The sequence below is a fragment of the Terrapene carolina genome, unplaced genomic scaffold, assembly GCF_002925995.2.
Source record: "Terrapene carolina triunguis isolate 2854851 unplaced genomic scaffold, T_m_triunguis-2.0 Scaffold84, whole genome shotgun sequence".
Classification (NCBI taxonomy): Eukaryota; Metazoa; Chordata; order Testudines; family Emydidae; genus Terrapene; species Terrapene triunguis.
The window spans coordinates 41,607,487-41,626,013 of record NW_020664435.1 but is presented as its reverse complement, the minus strand read 5'-3'; the positions used below and the strand labels follow the sequence as shown (position 1 = coordinate 41,626,013).

The 18,527-nt window shown below is 46.0% G+C and overlaps 1 protein-coding gene across 10 annotated transcripts in view; it reads right to left on the bottom strand.

Moving 5' to 3' along the window:
• Nucleotides 1-16,956, bottom strand: part of KIAA1217 (KIAA1217 ortholog) — a 253,350-nt gene extending 236,394 nt beyond the window's left edge. For all 10 annotated transcript variants that reach the window (XM_024215983.2, XM_024215987.2, XM_024215992.2 and 7 more), the window contains exons 1-2: nucleotides 16,764-16,956; nucleotides 1,964-2,247 (exon numbers count right to left, since the gene is read on the bottom strand). In XM_024215983.2, the coding sequence (XP_024071751.1) occupies nucleotides 1,964-2,247; nucleotides 16,764-16,833 (354 nt within the window). In that variant the 5' untranslated portion in view covers nucleotides 16,834-16,956. The remainder of the gene's footprint in view (nucleotides 1-1,963; nucleotides 2,248-16,763) is intronic.
• Nucleotides 16,957-18,527: the final 1,571 nt, after the last annotated feature.

Below are 18,527 nucleotides of genomic sequence, written 5' to 3'. Positions count from 1 at the left end.
CCTCCCATCATTTGTTAGACTGAGCACATTGGACACAATGGTTTTTTTTTCACTGAACAGTAGTACCTTTTCTCCGGGTTTGCTAGCCTCTGAATTTTTCAGCTTACTTGGCATTTAACAACTTGTACCATAAAAACAGGGTTGTCATTTGTTTTTCTTAAATCCATGTAGTGAAAAATTAATTATGGAACAAAATGTTTGTAAATAAACCTGACAGAAAAATAAAGTTGAATGCTGTACTCGGCAACAGAGCACATCACTATGTCCTGAACAGTTTCATTAACTACAGTCTCTGTGTTCAAAGGTCAGCATGGCAACATTTTCAACCCATCCTGAGAAATACATCAAAATATCACATCTTCCATGGGCCCAAAATCTGCTTCTCCCTGCTGAAAAGCCACTGCATGCAGCCAAGAAACAAAGCATCATTAGGAACATTTCTGAGACCAGTACCTACCATCAAGATAGTTTGGAGAATGCGGATACTTGAGGATGAGTCCACTCCATTCGTGTTGGTGGATTCAAAAGCAGAAAGGACAGCAAATAAATGGGTAACAGCCATAGGTGCTGGAACAGGGGTCCTGCCACACCCCCTAGCTTGAAGTGGTTTCCATCATTTACAGGGTTTACAGTTTGGTTCAATGGCTCTCAACACCCCCACTATAAAAATTGTTCCAGCACCCCTGGTAATAGCGACAACTGAGGTAAACCTACACTGTGTACAAATGTTTTCCTTTCTGCTAAGCTTGGCTTCTCAGACTGAAAATGTAGCTAAAGCTAACAGCTGGTCCCATATTTTTAGGTAAGATGGGTAGCTGTCACCTGAAGAGGAGATAAATGTTCTCTGACTATTCTGGTTTCATTTTTGTCCTACCAGACTCTAATATATAAACTCTTCAGAAAACTAGTACCGTATATACTCGTTCATAAGCTGAATTTTTTTAGTAAAAAAGGGAAGCACCAGAGAAGGGGGTCGGCTTATGAACGGGTATAGAGAGGGAGAGGTGGGACACAGCCCCTCCCCCCAATAGAGGGAGCAAGGAGAGGCAGCACAGCCAGCATAGCCAGAAGGGAAGAGGTGGGGCCAGAGTCTCTCTGCTTCTGGCCACGCTGCTCTCCCCCGAGCCTCCAAAGCAGCTGCAGCCGTGCCGCTCGGCCCCGCCCCCAAGAGGAGGCTGTGGCCGCGCCGCCTGGCCCGCCGGAGCACACTGCGGCCATGCTGCCTGGCCCATCCCGCTGGAACATGCTGCGGCCACGCCGCCCGGTCTGGCCTGCCGGAGCAGGTTGCGGCCATGCTGCCCAGCCTGCCGAAGCAGCTCCAGCCAGGCCAGAGACATTCTCCCCTGGCCCTCCCCAGATAAGGTGGGAAGGGAAGGGATGGGGAGAGTGTGGGGGTCCCGGGCTAGGGGTGGGGTCATGTGGGGGGTGGTCACAGGGGTTACTCCCCTGACTCCCAGCTTCTCCCCCTCAAAAATTTCCCCACCAGTTGCTGTCCCGGCCCATCAGGGTAAGCAGCTGGCGTGCCGAGACACTTTGTTTACTTAGGTTTACCTCCGTGCCTGTGGACACTCGAGGTAAACAAACCATCTCGGCCCACCAGCGACTTATCCTGAAGGCCCGGAAGCCAAAGTTTTCTGACCCCTGAATTATAGAGTTGGCTTATGAACGGGTCATAAAATTTTTCCATTTTTACTTATCCATCTTGGGGAGGTCGGCTTATAAACAAACTGGCTTATGATCGAGTATATACGGTTAACTGAATGGCACAAAAATGGCATCAAATAGTCATACTCTTCCCCTTTAAAAAAAATCTAAAAACAAAACAACAAAGCTCATCCAATTACATTTGTTTAGGGTCTACTACATTCCCATTTTTTCTAACCATTTAACATTGAATTTTATAAAAGTTAGAAATACTTTTTTTTTTTTAAACAAAAACCAATAAATTACTTTGTTTTCATACCTGATCTCTCAGCCTTTCTTGGTGTCCCATTATTGCTGTAGCATGATGGGGATATTTCTGTTTCAGATGCTCCAGAAAAGCCTCTCTCTTTCTGTCCATTTCTGATGTCTGCATTCCCAGTATTTCTTTGGAACTGCGAGGTCCACCTACAGTATGTCTGCGAGGGATGTTGCGGGTAGGCTTTGGATTGGAAGTATTATTGTTTCCAGTTGCAAGGAGTTCTTTAGATTGAAGACATTCTGCATCGTCTAATGATGTTACATGCAAATTGTTTTTTCCCTGGTCTGGAAAAAATAAAGAGTATTATAAGAACATAACCCCAACAGTCACATTTATAAGGAAAAAATATAGCGAGGTCAATTAAAAAAATATAGTAGTATACAATATCCTGTTCTACACCACTGATGGGGAAAAGACGTGTTATTAAGCTTTAATAAAATACACAGACAGACTTGTTTATACCAGCTGTATTATACAGTACTTAATTCCTCACAGAGAACAGAACATCATTTAAGAAAGATGTCCCTTTATACCATCTTCACTATTGTCTGAAGTAAAAAGAAGATATGGCAAAGCCTTTACTCCCTAACTTTTAAAATCTATAGGATGCTTTCCACATGAAGAAACAGTTTTCTTCAATATGTTCCAGTACATTTAATGAGCCTGTAACTAGTCTCCTTAGGGATACCAACTGATAAAATTCCTTTGACAAAGCAGATTTCAAATCCTTAATCTTTTCGAAGTATGTTTTCCACATGCTCTGAAATGCTTATAAAATAGTAAGAGAAGCACTTGGGTTTTGTTTCTGTTTTCTGACTGTAGCCAGGTTTTAAATTTCATTGTTCTCACTTGGATTTTATACCTCTCTGAGACAGCAGATTGGAAAATTCAGCATCACTTTTTCAATAAACCACTCCTTGAGAAATAAAATAAAAGCAAGTTTTATGTGACAGAAAAGAGGAAAAAAGTCAGATAAACTTTACAACTTTAAAGTCTTCTTTAAGACCAATGGCCATGGATACTTTTGTAAAAAGATAGCTTGACATAGAGGGTATGTTAGTGCTAGCTTATCTGAAGGGAACTGTGTAACATGAACCCTCTGGTGCCTGAAGAAGTGTAGGTTGGAGGTTTGTTATCTAATGCCTATGAAAAATCCCCCTCTCTTTTGTCAGCAAAGGGGAATAACAAACAGCAGCACTGAAAAGGCCTCCTAAGTCCATTTTGTAGCCTTACTTATACTTGTTATGCCACCCTTGAATGTCCTTATTAACATTAACTCTTTAAAGACTTAAATGTTCATCCCTTTAAATTTCTTGCTTCATTTATCTCTATATACTGCTATTTCACTAAACATTCTTTATCCTCATAGCACCCCCAGTAGACCTCTAAACACATCCCTTTGCATGTTACTGTATTTTGGGAATCAATACATTCTCCCAACTTTCATAGATTCATCAATATTAAGGACAGAAGGAACTATTAGATCAACTAATTGGACCTTATGTTTTATGACCTCCTGTACACAGGTCACTCAGTTGCTCCTGATACCATCCCCACTTGTCTGTCAAATCCACCATTTAGGTCCTCACTATGCAGTAAGATACACGTTGGTGGACCCCCATTGATTTCACCTTAGATTGCATGTTCTTCAGAGGAAAGGACTTTTCTGTGAGCTATCTAGCACAGTGGTTCTCAACCAGGGGCACGTGTACTCCTGGGGGTACACAGTGGTCTTCCAGGGGGTACATCAATTCACTCATCTAGATATTTGCCTAATTTTACAACAGGCTACATAAAAAGAACTAACAAAGTCAGTACAAACTAAAACTTCATACAGATAAAATGAGAAAGTAAGCAGTTTTTCTGTAATAGTGTGCTGAGACACTTTTGTATTTTTATGTCTATTTTGTAAGCAAGTAGTTTTTAAGTGAGGTGAAACTTGGGGGTATGCAAGAAAAATCAGTCTTCTGAAAGGGGTACAGTAGTCTGAAAAAGTTGAGAAAAATGGTAACCTACCTTTTGTTCTTTGAGATGTGTTGCTCACAGAATATCAGGGTTGGAAGGGACCTCAGGAGGTCATCTAGTCCAACCCCCTGCTCAAAGCAGGACCAATCCCCAGACAGATTTTTGTCCCAGATCCCTAAATGGTCCCCTCAAGGATTGAACTCACAACCCTGGGTTTAGCAGGCCAATGCTCAAACCACTGAGCTATCCCTGCCCCCCTCATGTCCATTCCAAGTAGGTGTGAGCACGCCACATGCAGTTGTTGGTAGGTTTTTCCCCTAGCAGTACCTGTCGGGTTGGCTGTGGAACCCCCTGGAGTTGCGCCTTCATGGGAATGTATGCTGACCCGCTGCCAGAATACTTTGACAGAGGGGAGGTGGGTGGGTCTTGGAATGGACATGAGCAACACACCTTGAAGAACAACAGTTATGAAAGGTAGGTAACCATTTTTCCTTCTTCAAGTGCTTGCTCACGTCGACTCCAAGTTAGTGACTCCCAAGCAATTCCCAGGAGGAGGGGTCGGCGTTCACCCAGTCGCAGACTGCAGCACCGCCAAATGCTGCATCGTCTCTAGCCTGCTGAGTAATGGCATAGTCGATGTAAAGGTGTGGATTGATGACCATGTTGCTGCCCTGCAGATGCCCTGAATGGGGAGATGTGCCAGGAACGCCACTGAGGATGCCTGCATCCTTGTGGAGTGTGCAGTCAAGGCTGTGGCAGGTATCTTTGCTAGGTTGTAGCATGCCCTGATACAGGCCGTGATCCATGACAAGATCCCTTGGGAGGACACTGGGAGCCCCCTCATCCGCTTAGCAATTGCAATGAAGAGCTGTGTCGACTTTCAAAATGGCTTCATCCTTTCAATGTAAAAAGCTAACACTCATCTGACATCCAGGGAGTGGAGCATCTGTTCCTGGTTTAACTAGCATGTGGCTTAGGGAAGATCACTGGAAGAAAATGTTCTGATTCGCGTGGGCCTGGGCGGTGGGGTCAGGCTTCATCTTCAGCCCTGGGCAGAGGGGCTCAGGTTACAGTTCCCCTGTCTGGGGCTGAAGCCCTTGGGGTTTGGCTTTGGCCCCCAAGCCTGGGGTGGAGGGGTTGAGCTTAGGCTTTGCCCCCATCTCACCTGGTTGGTGGGCTCAGGCTTTGGTCCCCGCTCCTGGGGTCATGTAGTAATTTTTGTTGTCAGAAGGGGGTTGCAATGCAATGAAGTTTGAGAACCCCTAATCTAGTCCTTTGAGGAAGCAGCCAACCATGGGGTTAGCGAATACTGACCGGCCAGCAGAACTGGGATGAAAAGCTGAGATGGTGGACAGGTGCAACTTTATTGACGACACTGCCAGGTCTTGCTGTTTCAGGTGCAGTAAATAGTCCAGAATGAAAGGAATCGATGACTGTAATGACGGGGTGTCTCTTTGCAGAGACCAGATTGAGAATCTCTTCACTTAGCCAGATAAGTGGCTCGAGTGGATGGTTTCCTGCTGCCAAGGAGAACCTCCCTAACGGAGTCTGAACATGCGAGCTCCAAAGGAGTTAGCCACGGAGTTTCCATGCTGTGAGGTGCAGTCTCTCTAGATTGGGATGCTGGAGGCAGCCATGATTCTGCACGATCAAGTCCAGGACCAGGAGCAGTGTTATAGGTGTTCCACCGACCGGTCTAAAAGTGTGGTGAACCAGTGTTAACATGGCAATGCTGGCGCTATCAAGACCATTGATGCTCCCTCTCTTCAGACCTTCAGCAGATCCTTGTGTACAAGCGAGAAGGGTGAGAATGGATACAGCAGGTGCCCCTTCCAAAGGAGAAGAAAGGTGTCTGCAAGTGAGCCCAGGCTGTGATTCAGGAAGAACAGAACTGCTGACTCTTCCTAGTGAGTGCTGACCACAAAGCGGAGGAACCATCTGTGGGACGGGACTATGGACATGTGCAGGGCCGGCTCTAACTTTTTTGCCGCCCCAGGCAAAAAAGAAGAGAGCCGCCCTGCTGTATCTCCCCCCCCCCCCCGTGCGCGCTGCCCACATCCCCCCCCCCAGCACCACGCCACCTGAAGCCCCGCCCCCCAGCGCCGCCCGAAGCCCCGCCCCCAAGCCCCGCCCGAAGCCCCTGCCCCCCTCTGAGCACCGCGGCGCCCGAAGCCCCTCCCCCAGCACCACGCCGCCCGAAGTCCCCCCCCGCTCCGAGCACCACGCCGCCGAATCAAAAAAATAAAAAAATAAAAAATAAAAAATCGAGTGCCGCCCTGCCCCAAGCACGTGCTTGGTCGGCTGGTGCCTGGAGCCGGCCCTGGACATGTGAAAATATGCGTCCTTCATGTCGAGGGTGTCGTACCAGTCCCCCGGATCCAGGGAGGGGACAATAGAAGCCAGGGAGACCATGCGGAACTTTATCTTCTTCATGAATCTGTTGAGTTTTCGCAGGACTAAAATAGGTCTGAGTCCACCCTTGGCCTTTGGAATTAGGAAATACTTGGAACAGAACTCCCTGCCCCTGAACTTAGAGGGACCTCCTCTACTTCCCCGAGCAGTAGCAGTGATTGCACCTGAGAAGAGTCCCTGAAGAGGGATGGGGAAGGAGGGTGGGAAGGCAGGAGGGAACATCCCAATTCTACCATGCTCAAGACACATTGGTCTGAGTTGAAATGGGATAGACGGTTCACAAAGGGAGGGGAAGGATCTGGGATCTGAACTGGTGCGTCACCCCTGGGTACACCTTCAAAAGTTTGACTTGGAGGCTGAGGGCTGCTTCGCTGAACCCTGGCCCTGGTTAGAGAAGGGCTGAGAGGTCCTCAGTCTATTACTCCTGCCCCGCTTCCTGCTATAGTCCTGTCTAGAGGGAGCAGGGTAGAAGCAAGTGGCAGGCTGCGGCTTAAAATGCTTTCTCTGGGCAAGGCTGGCATATGAAGCCCTGGGGACTTCAGAGTCGCCCATGAGTCTTTCAGGCTGTGGAGCCTAGAGTCTGTTTGCTCCAAGAAAAGCCCTAAACAGTCAAAAGGCAAGTCCTGAATTGTCTGCTGGACTTCATGAAGGAGCCCTGACACCTGAAGCCATGAACTGGTGGTTCTCATGGCAATGGCTGTCGACACAGTATGGGAAGCCAAGTCCACCAAATCTAGGGAGGCCTGTAAGGAGGTCCTCGTGACTACCTTACCTTCCTCAAGGACAGCAGCAAACTCCGAGCAGGAGTCTGCCGGCAGTAGCTCCTTGAATTTGGACATGTTCCAAGAGTTAAAACGGTAGCAGCGAAGGACCGCCTGCTGGTTGGCAATGTGCAGCTGGAGCCCCCCGGTAGAATACACCTTCCTACTGAAGAGATCCAGCTTCTTTGCCTCCTTGGACTTAGGAGTTGGTCCCGGTTGTCCTTGCCTTTCCTTGTTTGGCAGCCTCCACCACCAGAGTGCCCGGATGAGGAGGAGTGAACAGGTACTCATACCCTTTTGAAGGCACAAAGTACTTCCTCTCCACCCATCTGGCCATGGTGGGGGAAGAGAGGTGGGCATTTGCCACAATGTTTTAGTAGTCTTATGGATCATCTTAATGAGGGGTCCCTAAAGGGACCTTCAGGCATGAGCATGTCAACCATGGTGTCGGGCTTCTCTGACACCTCCTCTGCCTCCATGCCCAAATTCTGTACCACCCTTCTGAGCAACTCCTGGTGGGATCTGTTGTCCATGGCCAGCAGAGTGGTAGATGTGCCCGCCACTGCTTCATCAGGGGAGGATGATGCCCGTGGTGGCACTGGGTCTTCCTGATCCTCTGGCTCACAGGGATACCCCCTGTACTGAATGACCTACATAGGTGCTGGTTTCCAGGCCCGTGCTCATCTCAGTACCGGCTCCGGTGCCAGGTCACACTGCGGTCTCAGTGCTGGCCTGTATGCCCATCTCTTGGCCTTGTGGAAGTTCCCAGGCTAAAGATGACGATGATGGAGGGGCCCGTGCCTCTGAAACCACTGACAAGAGTCTGTACCCTGGCCCTTGACTAGGTGATAGGCCCACGGGGTCCAGAAGGGCCACAGAGCTGGCACCTGCCACTGTGGTGGCCATTGCACCATAGGCCATGGCTGCCCTTCCTCTTGTCTGGAGCGGTGCCAAGAACGGTGCCGGCTTTGCCTAGAGGCATATGACTCTGCCTCCAAGTCCGACGAGGACTCCGACCTTGGTGACTAATGTGGTGCGGAGTGAGATGGTGCCGGGGAGCAGAGCCGAGGTGAGGGTGAACAGTGCCACATCATCACTGGCTTGCCCTTAGAAGGCACTGTGCCTCTTTGCGATGCTGGTGCCAGAGCTGGTGCCCATGGGGGGGATTGCGCCGTCATTGCTATGAGGTCTCTAGCCACCTCAAAGGTCTCCGGCGTGGAGGGAAGGTCTAAGTCCTCCTCCCGACACTCCCGCATCAGGGATTCCACTAGAACCGGACTCGATGGACCTCCCTTTGAGGCCAGAGTTGACGGTGCTGGCTGAGTTGGAGCCGGAGCAGGGTGTCCTGGCATGGGACGCACCCCGCTAGGTGCCTCCCCGCTCCACTGCTGTAGTGGGAGAGCAACCTCTGTCAGTCTTCTTTGTTTTGTGCGGGACCAGTGAATGGGAGCGGCGCCGGACACTTGCACTGGAGGAGGTCTTTGGCACTGGGGAATGGTGGTGCAGAGGGTCTCTGGAGCCAGAGTCCTTTCTCGGCGCCATGGCCTCTCTTAGTGAGAACGGTGCGCTTTGCACCGAAGTGCTGGGCTTGGGGTCAGATGCCACCTGTGCTGGCTGGGGATGAAGGACTGACTCCATGGGGAACACTTTCAGCTTGAAGTCCCTCTCCTTCTTAGGCATTGTCTACCCTACTGCAGTAAGTCGACCTAAGTTATGCTACTCCAGCTACGTGAATAACGTAGCTGGATTCGATGTAGCTTAGGTTAATTTACTGCAGTGTCTACACTGCGCTGCGTCGATGGGAGATGCTCTCCCATCGACTTATCTTACTCCTCTCATTCCGGTGGAGTACCGGAGTCTACCAGAGTCTCTACCAGAGAGCACTCTGTGGTCGATTTATTGGGTCTTCACTAGACCTGATAAATCAACCCCCGCTGCATTGATCGCAGCAGCATCGATCCCCGGTAAGTGTAGACATGGCCTTAGTCTTTGGGTGGAAGCCTCTACAGATTTTGCACTTCTCAGTCTGATGTGCTTCCCCCAAACACTTTAAGTAGGAGTCATGTGGGTCTTCCTTTGGCATAGGCTTCAGACAGGACCCACATGCCCTGGTCCCTGGGAGGGAAACCCCCAACTAAAATGTATCTAAACTAACCATGAACTACTAGAACTAACTAATACTAAGTTTTCAACTATTTACAGGTACAACAAGAAAAGTCCACTAGGGGATCGCTTGCTGTAGCAAGAGAAGAGCTGTTCCAACGACCGTCACTGGCGGTAAGATGGAACTGAGGGGGTGATGGGTAGGTAGGGATCTATATATACTGCCATGAAGGTGTGACTCCAGGGGGTTCCACAGCCGACCCGACAGGTACCGCTAGGGGGAAAACCTTCCGACAACTGTGCACGTGGCACACACACACCTACTTGGAATTGACATGAGCAAGCACTCAAAGAAGAACCACTGATCTAGCAACTTGTGGACACTAGAGTAATAACAGAGTTCTCTACTTATAGATCATTATACCTATTATAGTAGAGATAGGCCTGAAATAAAAGCCCAAATCCAAATGTCACTAAACTTTGAGAAGTGTGAATTTGGCTGCTATCTCTGTGACATGCTGAACCTAAATCTTGAACCCAAACAGCTCCACACCCATCACCAGACTCTAGCCTCTGTTTGCCAGAAGCTGGGAGTGGATGACAGGAGATGGATCTCGATGATAGCCTGTTCCAGTCATTCCCTCTGGTGCATTTGAAATTGGCCACTGTCAGAAGACAGGATACTGCCCTAAAATGACCACTGGTATGAACCAGCACGGCTGTTCTTATGTTCTTATATTCCTAACCCTTGAGAAGTTTAGATCTGCATCCAAATTCAAACTTTCTAGTAAAGAGAAACACTACATAAAAGTTACAGAAGGATGACTTGCTGCAGACTCAGAACATCATACTCCTTCATAGTGATAATTTTTTTTTTTACCTGTCTTGCATACCTCTCGGTAACTGGCAATATACACTTCTCATGTAGGAGGCCCTAGAGTTCAAAGCTAGACTTTCATACTACATTTGCCTCCTCAACATGTTCCTTTAAATATGCAAAAACCAAAAAAAACCCCCACAATCAATGCAGTTTTTAAATCTTTAGCTGACTTTGAGCAAGCCAGCATTCCTAAAAGCGTCTCCAACGTCAGAACATCAGAGCTGCAGCCACACGTTGAGGTCTATTGGACAACGCAAATTTTCCATGTGTAACTTAATTACAAAAACTCCCAACCTCAATAACTTTGTGATGATGCTTTCTGAAAACGCAGGGAGAAATCCTACCACCAGATGCACTGAGATTTGTTTGAAAGAAGTGGTAAAAATGGGTATTTTGTTTGCAATAAAGAAATGCGGCTCTTCCAAATGCATCAACGTTCAAAAGGTTTCTGTAGACTGTGCACCCACATCAATGAATCTCCAGTAAGAGGGATAATCTGTCATTTTTAATCCATCACACACCAAATATAGATATTATATTTCTGAACTTTTTGAAATGGAAGTGCCAAGCAAAAAGACGTTCTGTATTTCTAGTTGAACAAGGGCCATCTCAGACGACGTCTGAGTATTAGGCATAAACATGGCTACATATATACCCTTCACACACAAACCCCCTAATGTAAGGGTCACAATAGCAGCTGTGAGCACTTCCTTGAGGATACAATACAGGCCTTGTCCACATTTGCTGTGGAATTTAGGGTATGTGTAGCTACATGCCACAGTGAAAAGCAGGCTGCGTTCACACTTGTCACCGTGGTGTGTAGATCACAGGCCCTGGTTCTCCTGGGGGACTTCAGTCATGGGGGACCCTGATACCTGCTGGGAGAGCAATAAAGCGGTGCACAGACAATCCAGGAAGTTTTTGGCAAGCATAGGGGACAATTTCCTGGTGCAAGTGCTGGAGGAACCAACTAGGGGCAGACCTCTTCTTGATCTGCTGCTCACAAACAGGGAAGAATTAGTAAGGGAAGCAAAAGTGGATGGGAACCTGGGAGGCAGTGACCATGAGATGGTCGAGTTCAGGATCCTGACACAATGAAGAAAGGAGAGCAGCAAAATACAGACCCCGGACTTCAGAAAAGCAGACTTTGACTCCCTCAGGGAACTGATGGGCAGGATCCCCTGGGAGGATAACATGACAGGGAAAGGAGTCCAGGAGAGCTGGCTGTATTTTAAAGAATCCTTATTGAGGTTGCAGGAACAAACAATCCTGATGTGTAGAAAGAATAGTAAATATGGCAGGTGACTAGCTTGGCTTAACAGTGAAATCCTTGCTGATCTTAAACACAAAAAAGAAGCTTACAAGAAGTGGAAGATTGGACAAATGAACAGGGAGGAGTATAAAAATATTGCTCAGACATGCAGGAGTGAAGTCAGGAAGGCCAAATCACACTTGGGAGTTGCAGCCAGGGCCGGCTCCAGGCACCAGCCGATCAAGCACGTGCTTGGGGCGGCATCTTCTAAGGGGCAGCTAATCTTGGGGTGGTGGGGCAGTGCTCCGTTTTTTTTGTTTTGTTTTGGCATGGCGGCGCTTGGGTTTTGTTGTTGTTTTTTTTGGTTCGTCGGGGTGGTGGCTCAGGGGTTTTTGTTTTTGTTTCGGCGGGGGGGGCGCTTGGTTTTTTTGTTTTGGGGGTCTTTTTTGTTTTGGCGAGGCGGCACTCGGGGGGGGGTTGTTGCGGTGGGGCGGCGCTAATTTTTTTTTGGTTTTTTTTTGTTGCTTGGGGTGGCAAAAAAGTTAGAGCCGGCCCTGGTTGCAGCTAGCAAGAGATGTTAAGAGTAACAAGAAGGGTTTCTTCAGGTATGTTTGCAACAAGAAGAAAGTCAAGGAAAGTGTGGGCCCCTTACTCAATGAGGGAGGCAACCTAGTGACAGAGGATGTGGAAAAAGCTAATGTACTCAATGCTTTTTTTTGCCTCTGTATTCACGACCACGTCAGCTCCCAGACTGCTGCACTGGGCAACACAGCATGGGGAGAAGATGACCAGCCCTCTGTGGAGAAAAAGGTGGTTCAGCACTATTTAGTAAAGCTGGATGAGCACAAGTCCATGGGGCCGGATGTGCTGCATCCGAGGGTACTAAAGGAGTTAGCGAATGTGATTGCAGAACCATTCGCCATTATCTTTGAAAACACATGGCAATCGGGGGAGGTCCCGGATGAATGGAAAAAGGGTAATGTAGTGCCCATCTTTGAAAAAGGGAAGGAGGAGGATCCGGTCAACTACAGGCCAGTCAGTCTCACCTCAGTCCCTGTAAAAATCATGGAGCAGATCCTCAAGGAATCAATTCTGATGTACTTAGAGGAGAGGAAAGTGATCAGGAACAGTCAGCATGGATTCACCAAGGGCAAATCATGCCTGACTAACCTAATTGCCTTCTGTGATGAGATAAGTGGGTCTGTGGATGAGGGGAAAGAAGTGGACGTGTTGTTCCTTGACTTTAGCAAAGCTTTTGATATGGTCTCCTACAGTATTCTTGCCGGCAAGTTAAAGAAGTATGGGCTGGATGAACGGACTATAAGGTGGATAGAAAGCTGGCTAGATCATCGGGCTCAACGGGTAGTGATCAATGGCTCCATGTCTAGTTGGCAGCCAGTATCAAGTGGAATGCCCCGAGGGTTGATCCTGGGGCTGTTTTTGTTCAATATCTTCATTAATGATCTGGAGGATGGCGTGGATTGCACCCTCAGCAAGTTTGCAGATGACACTACACTGGGAGGAATGGTAGATATGCTGGAGGGTAGGGATAGGATACAGAGGGACCTAGACAAATTAGAGGATTGGGCCAAAAGAAATCTGATGAGGTTCAACAAGGACAAGTGCAGAGGCCTGCACTTAGGATGGAAGAATCCCCTGCACTGCTACAGACTAGGGACCGAATGGCTAGGCAGCAGTTCTGCAGAAAAGGACCGAGGGGTTGCAGTGGACAAGAAGCTGGATATGAGTCAACAGTGTGCCCTTGTTGCCAAGAAGGAGAACGGCATTTTGGGCTGTATAAGTAGGGGCATTGCCAGCAGATCAAGGGATGTGATCATTCCCCTCTATTCGGCATTGATGAGGCCTCATCTGGAGGACTGTGTCCAGTTTTGGGTCCCACGCTACAAGAAGGATGTGGAAAAATTGGAAAGAGTCCAGCCGAGGGCAACAAAAATGATTAGGGGGCTGGAACACATGACTTATGAGTAGAAGCTGAGGGAACTGGGATTGTTTAGTCTGCAGAAGAGAAGAATGAGGGGGGATTTGATAGCTGCTTTCAACTACCTGAAAGGGGGTTCCAAAGAGGATGGATCTAGACTGTTCTCAGTGGTAGCAGATGACAGAACAAGGAGTAATGGTCTCAAGTTGCAGTGGGGGAGGTTTAGGTTGGACATTAGGAAAAACTTTTTCACTAGGAGAGTGGTGAAGCACTGGAAAGGGTTACCTAGGGTGGAATCTCCTTCCTTAGAGCTTTTTACAGTCATGCTTGACGAAGCTTTGGCTGGGATGATTTAGTTGGGGATTGGTCCTGTTTTGAGCAGGGGGTTGGACTAGATGACCTCCTGAGGTCCCTTCCAACCCTGATATTCTATGATTCTATGAAAGCTCTGGCAGCAGGGAAAGGCTCCAGTAGTGGGGAGCTGCCAGAGCCTTTACCTGTTACCTTTCCTTGCTTACAGAGCCTTTCGCTGCAGTGAGGAAAGGCTTTGGCTGCAGGGAGACAATGAGAGACTACACTGCTAAAAACAGAAGTATAGACATGGCAGGCACTGCTTGGGCACGTAGAGAGCTGTGTATGGTACACACCCTAGGGTTCAGGCATGTAGGGCACTCTACTCGCCTAAGCTGTCCCTCACTGTCTACACTGTTATTTATACCCAGGGCCGCCGAGAGCAGGTTCAGGCCCCATAGCAAGGGCGGACCAGCTAAACAGGGCCGACGAGGGTGGGGGGGAAGCTGGGCCCCCTTCCGGACAGCGAGGCCCCCGTAATTTGTACCGGCTTTCCGCCCCCCCCCCCCCATCGGCCCTGTTTATACCCATGCTACCTGGGTGTGCAGTGTCTGTACTGTACACACTGCCATAAGTGTAGATATACCTTAACCTGTATAACACAAAACACAGCAGAAAGTTCATTAAATTTGTAATCCTGCTTCTACATCTCATGCAAGACCTATCCATACTCCTCACTTGAGTTCTTAGAGATATCTAAAGATTCTTCTGTCAGCATGAAGAGACTCAGAAACACTGAAGTGTTTTACTATTATTTGTTATATATGGAGACTTCAAGAAGGAACCAAAATGCATGGTGCTGTGTTAGCCTTTTCTAGCACTGCATGTGAGAGAAAAACATTCAATTCCTAAAATGATCCAAAATGTAACAGTTTCCCCCCACACATTACTGAAAGGAAACAAATGCAAACTAATTGTTACCTTTGCCATGTCTAGGCTAGGTTATTAATACAGATGTTACGTGACACATTCTTTTCATGGCATTGACAGACATGTAACATACTACAAAACACTGCAGTCCCTATTGCTTTCTTTTGGTGCACAACTTATGTTGATTAGGAATCCGGCAAACTAATTTGAATAAAATAACACACACACCCCCGCCTGAAATTTGAAACAAACTGAACTCTAACCCTTTCTGAAGCTCTGGAATGTCTGCATTAGAGATCCCCTTCCCAAATCCCCCCCTAAATGTACTTCCCTTGCACTTCTTACCTGGTGGCAGGTCACCTTGGGGGAAGGCAAGAGCAGTGATTGTGAAATACTACAATGCACACTGGGGCATTTTAGCTCCGGGTGCATGCAAAGATCATAGGGTCAGAAGCAGCGTAATCCAACAGCAAGTTTCTGGATCCTGCTACTACTGAACAGCAGAATGGGCACGCTTTCCATACCTTAGAAAATACATATGGGATGAGAGGGCACTGAGGAAAGAGTCAGCCTAACAACCATCCCCCAAAAAAACTTTGTAATGGGTAAAGGATCATCTGATTGTCCCTAGAAGACTGCATGGGTTGTAGGCAGGAGGAGGATAAATGTATCACCCCTTAAAAAGGGGTAGGTGAGAGAGAATGTTCTGAGGATTTGAGAGATAGGCATATGATAAGCCTGTCATGCTCTTGAAGAGGAGACCTTTTACCTGAGAAATAAGTGGGTTGCTGGACCTTCCTCTAAGAAGGTTTGCTATCCTGGTGGGTGGAGGGTAGGCAAATGGGGTGTGTTGTATAACTGGATAAAGGCTTTGTGGGGACTGGGTTAGTGCTCAAAAGGCTTGAAAATCGGAACTGGGTGCTTATCTGAATTAAACCCAAATTCAAAATTTTCTGAGATTCATCCATCACTATAGGAAATATAATTTAATGGAGAAAACTGACAGGAAAAATTAACTTAACTTAATTTTTGGCCTACAAGTGGTATGTCCATGATACTCCATCATGATAATCTTTTGGATTAATTGTTGTGACCTGGATCTTCCAGTTTCAGGAGCTGGTCCAGACTGACCTCTGCTTTCTGCCATCACATGAATTTCAGTATATTTTGCATGAGTAGTATGGTAATAGCATGTTATTTCTTTTTGCAATTCAGGAACACATTTTAGTGAACATTTTGTTCTCCGTACATACAAAGGTGTGCACATACACACACCCAAATGATATGGGTGGACTATGAGTTACCCATTGCTCACATATTTGCTATGATCTGGCAGAATGTCAAACAGTATTAATGACCACATTGGAGTTTTGTTTGTTTATTATGTGCTTTTTCTGAGTATGCCACCTATATGATAGTCACAGATATTACCGACTTTTAATATTGTGAAATACCAAAATATATTTTCAATTACCATTTATAACCAAACATATTATGTTTATTTTATACAAACACAGGAGCATATATGTTTCACTGAAATCTGTATGAGAAATACAATACATGCATGTGTATTGGAAGTGTTCACAAAAGCTATCATGATTGGTGTTCTATAAATACTTATAAGAGATAAATTTAGATTAGCTATCTGTCATGTCACCTGAATGTTTGTACAGAGTGGAATACCCTACATAAAAATACATCAGGAAACTGTTTGCATTAGGTTTCAGACAAAATACAGTGCAATGGTAATTGTACAAATGAACCACAGCTGACCTTACATGAAAACCATGCTCATAATTTCTTGGCTTCATTCCAAAAATCAACCCAACTCGTTTCACACAAAGTAAATTAATCTCATGACAATCTACTGTAGATCTGTGTGTTCTAAAATAGGAATTGAAAAAAAACAACAATCTCAATACTGCTTCTATAAAATGAAGTGTTTCTCTGCTTCTGCTGTTGGGAGTATAGAGAATTTAAAAGGCAGCCGATAGTATTTATCCTTCCCTAAGGAAGTAGCACACTCCATATCACATTGCTTAATGTGTCACAAAATGTGACATCAATATACACTCTGCTTTAGCTATTAAATAAAAATCTCTCTAAAGAGAAAGTTAAACATAAAAATCCCCAAAGTATCAGGCAAACCTTCAAAAGTCACATGCACAAGAAGCACACTTTTTATTCTCTCTACCTCTAGTTATAAAAAGCAGCAATGAGGGACATGTTTAAATGTAACTCCATCTTCGACTGATTCTGTTACTTACCCTTCATCTGTCTGCTGTCTGTTGAACAAGCCAGGCACAGCTCAGATTTCTGGCTTTCATTTTCCTCCATTGTCCCTGCCTACTTCACAAGCTTTCCTTGAAAACTTTTAAACTGCAGGTTTAAAAACTACCAGAAGCAGCCTCCAGGAGAAAAGAAAGAAAACTAGCCTTCTCTACAGTACAAAGTTCCTTTCAAAAATGAAGTGCATTCCAGAAGTACAAGTATCCGTTATGGAATGGTGGGCAGTACTTTCAGAGGCTGCTGCTTTTGCTGCTGTTGCTGCTGGAATAGTCCCTGAGCACTTCTCAGTGAGGGCCCCAACAGGTGATGGTCTTTTCTGCGGGAAAGACTCTAGCCGGCTTCTTTTCCACTGCTCCCAACTACAGATATACTGCAGCCAAGTAGCATTATGAAAGGGAACATTTCAAACAAGATTATAGGCCTGAATCTCAGCTGGAATCTGAATCCTTAGCTTTCTAAATCTCTGTCATGGGACAAAGCCATTCCACAAAATATTTTTTAAACACATAACCACTGAGCCCACAAACATCCTGATAAATGCTCCTGTGTCTTTTTTTAATGTGCAGTTTAAACGTAATTCGTTATGTAAAAACTGAGGGATTTTTTTCTGTTGAATTCTTTCAAGCTGCTCAGAAACCAAGCAGAATGTAATTAAGATATATAAATCCTACGTTAGTGAAACCAATAGAACTAAGTGTAAACCATAGCAAGCAATACATAAGATGGAAATTTGGCGTAGATGGAATTTGATGAGGAAAGTCAAAGATATACAAATAAATATCAAGAGATTATTTTTCTTTAGTTCAGACATTAGAAGCCTGCATGAGATACAGTAGACCCACAGGATCATTAGGCAGTAAAGGAAATTATTGAGGAAGATAAAGATGTTGCATCAGTCTCCACCACAGTTAATTTTTGGGAGTATACCAAACCTGAACCTACTCTTTTAAGGTCATAAAATGGCGGTGTTGTCAGAGATTCAGATGTGAAAAAACAAGGTGCTGGAACAAACTGATAAATTAGGGAACAAGCAGCCAACAGGATCAGATGGGAAATCTGCCCAAGAGTTCTGAAGGAATTTAAGAATAAATGGGGTCGGCTGAGGTGCTAATGAAATCATGCACTCTCTCAATAAACTCAGATACTGTCCTGGAACACCAGAGGCAAGTTAATATTGTAGATATCTAGTACACTCCATCTCAGAAAGTATACAGAAGAAATTGAGGGGGTTCTGAAATGGGTGATGAAAATTATTAGAGATATGGAAAAACTTCTCTATGAAAATAGATTGAAAAGACTGGGCCTATTCAGTTTAGAGAGGAGACAAATAAAAGGATGGGATAAAGGGTATGCAAAAGAATTAATAGAACACAGAAGGTAAATCAGGTGATCCGGTCTACTGTCTCTTGAGGAGGTATAAAGGCAAAACCTATAAAATAAATGGGAAAACTCCCATTGACTTCAAAGGGCTTTAAGTTGATGAAACTGAAAGACAAAAAATGTAATACTAAAAAAAGGAATGCTTAAATATATATATATAAAATAAATAAAAACCCTGGGGAACTCATTGCCACAATACATCACTGAAACCAAGAGTTTCGCAGGATTCAGAAAAGGATTCAACACTGATATGGATAGGGTGACCAGATGTCCTGTTTTTAAAGGAACAGTCCCGTATTTAAGCCCTCCTGCAGGTGTCCTGACTTTTTCTTAAAAATGGGCAAATTGTCCCATGGTTTCTG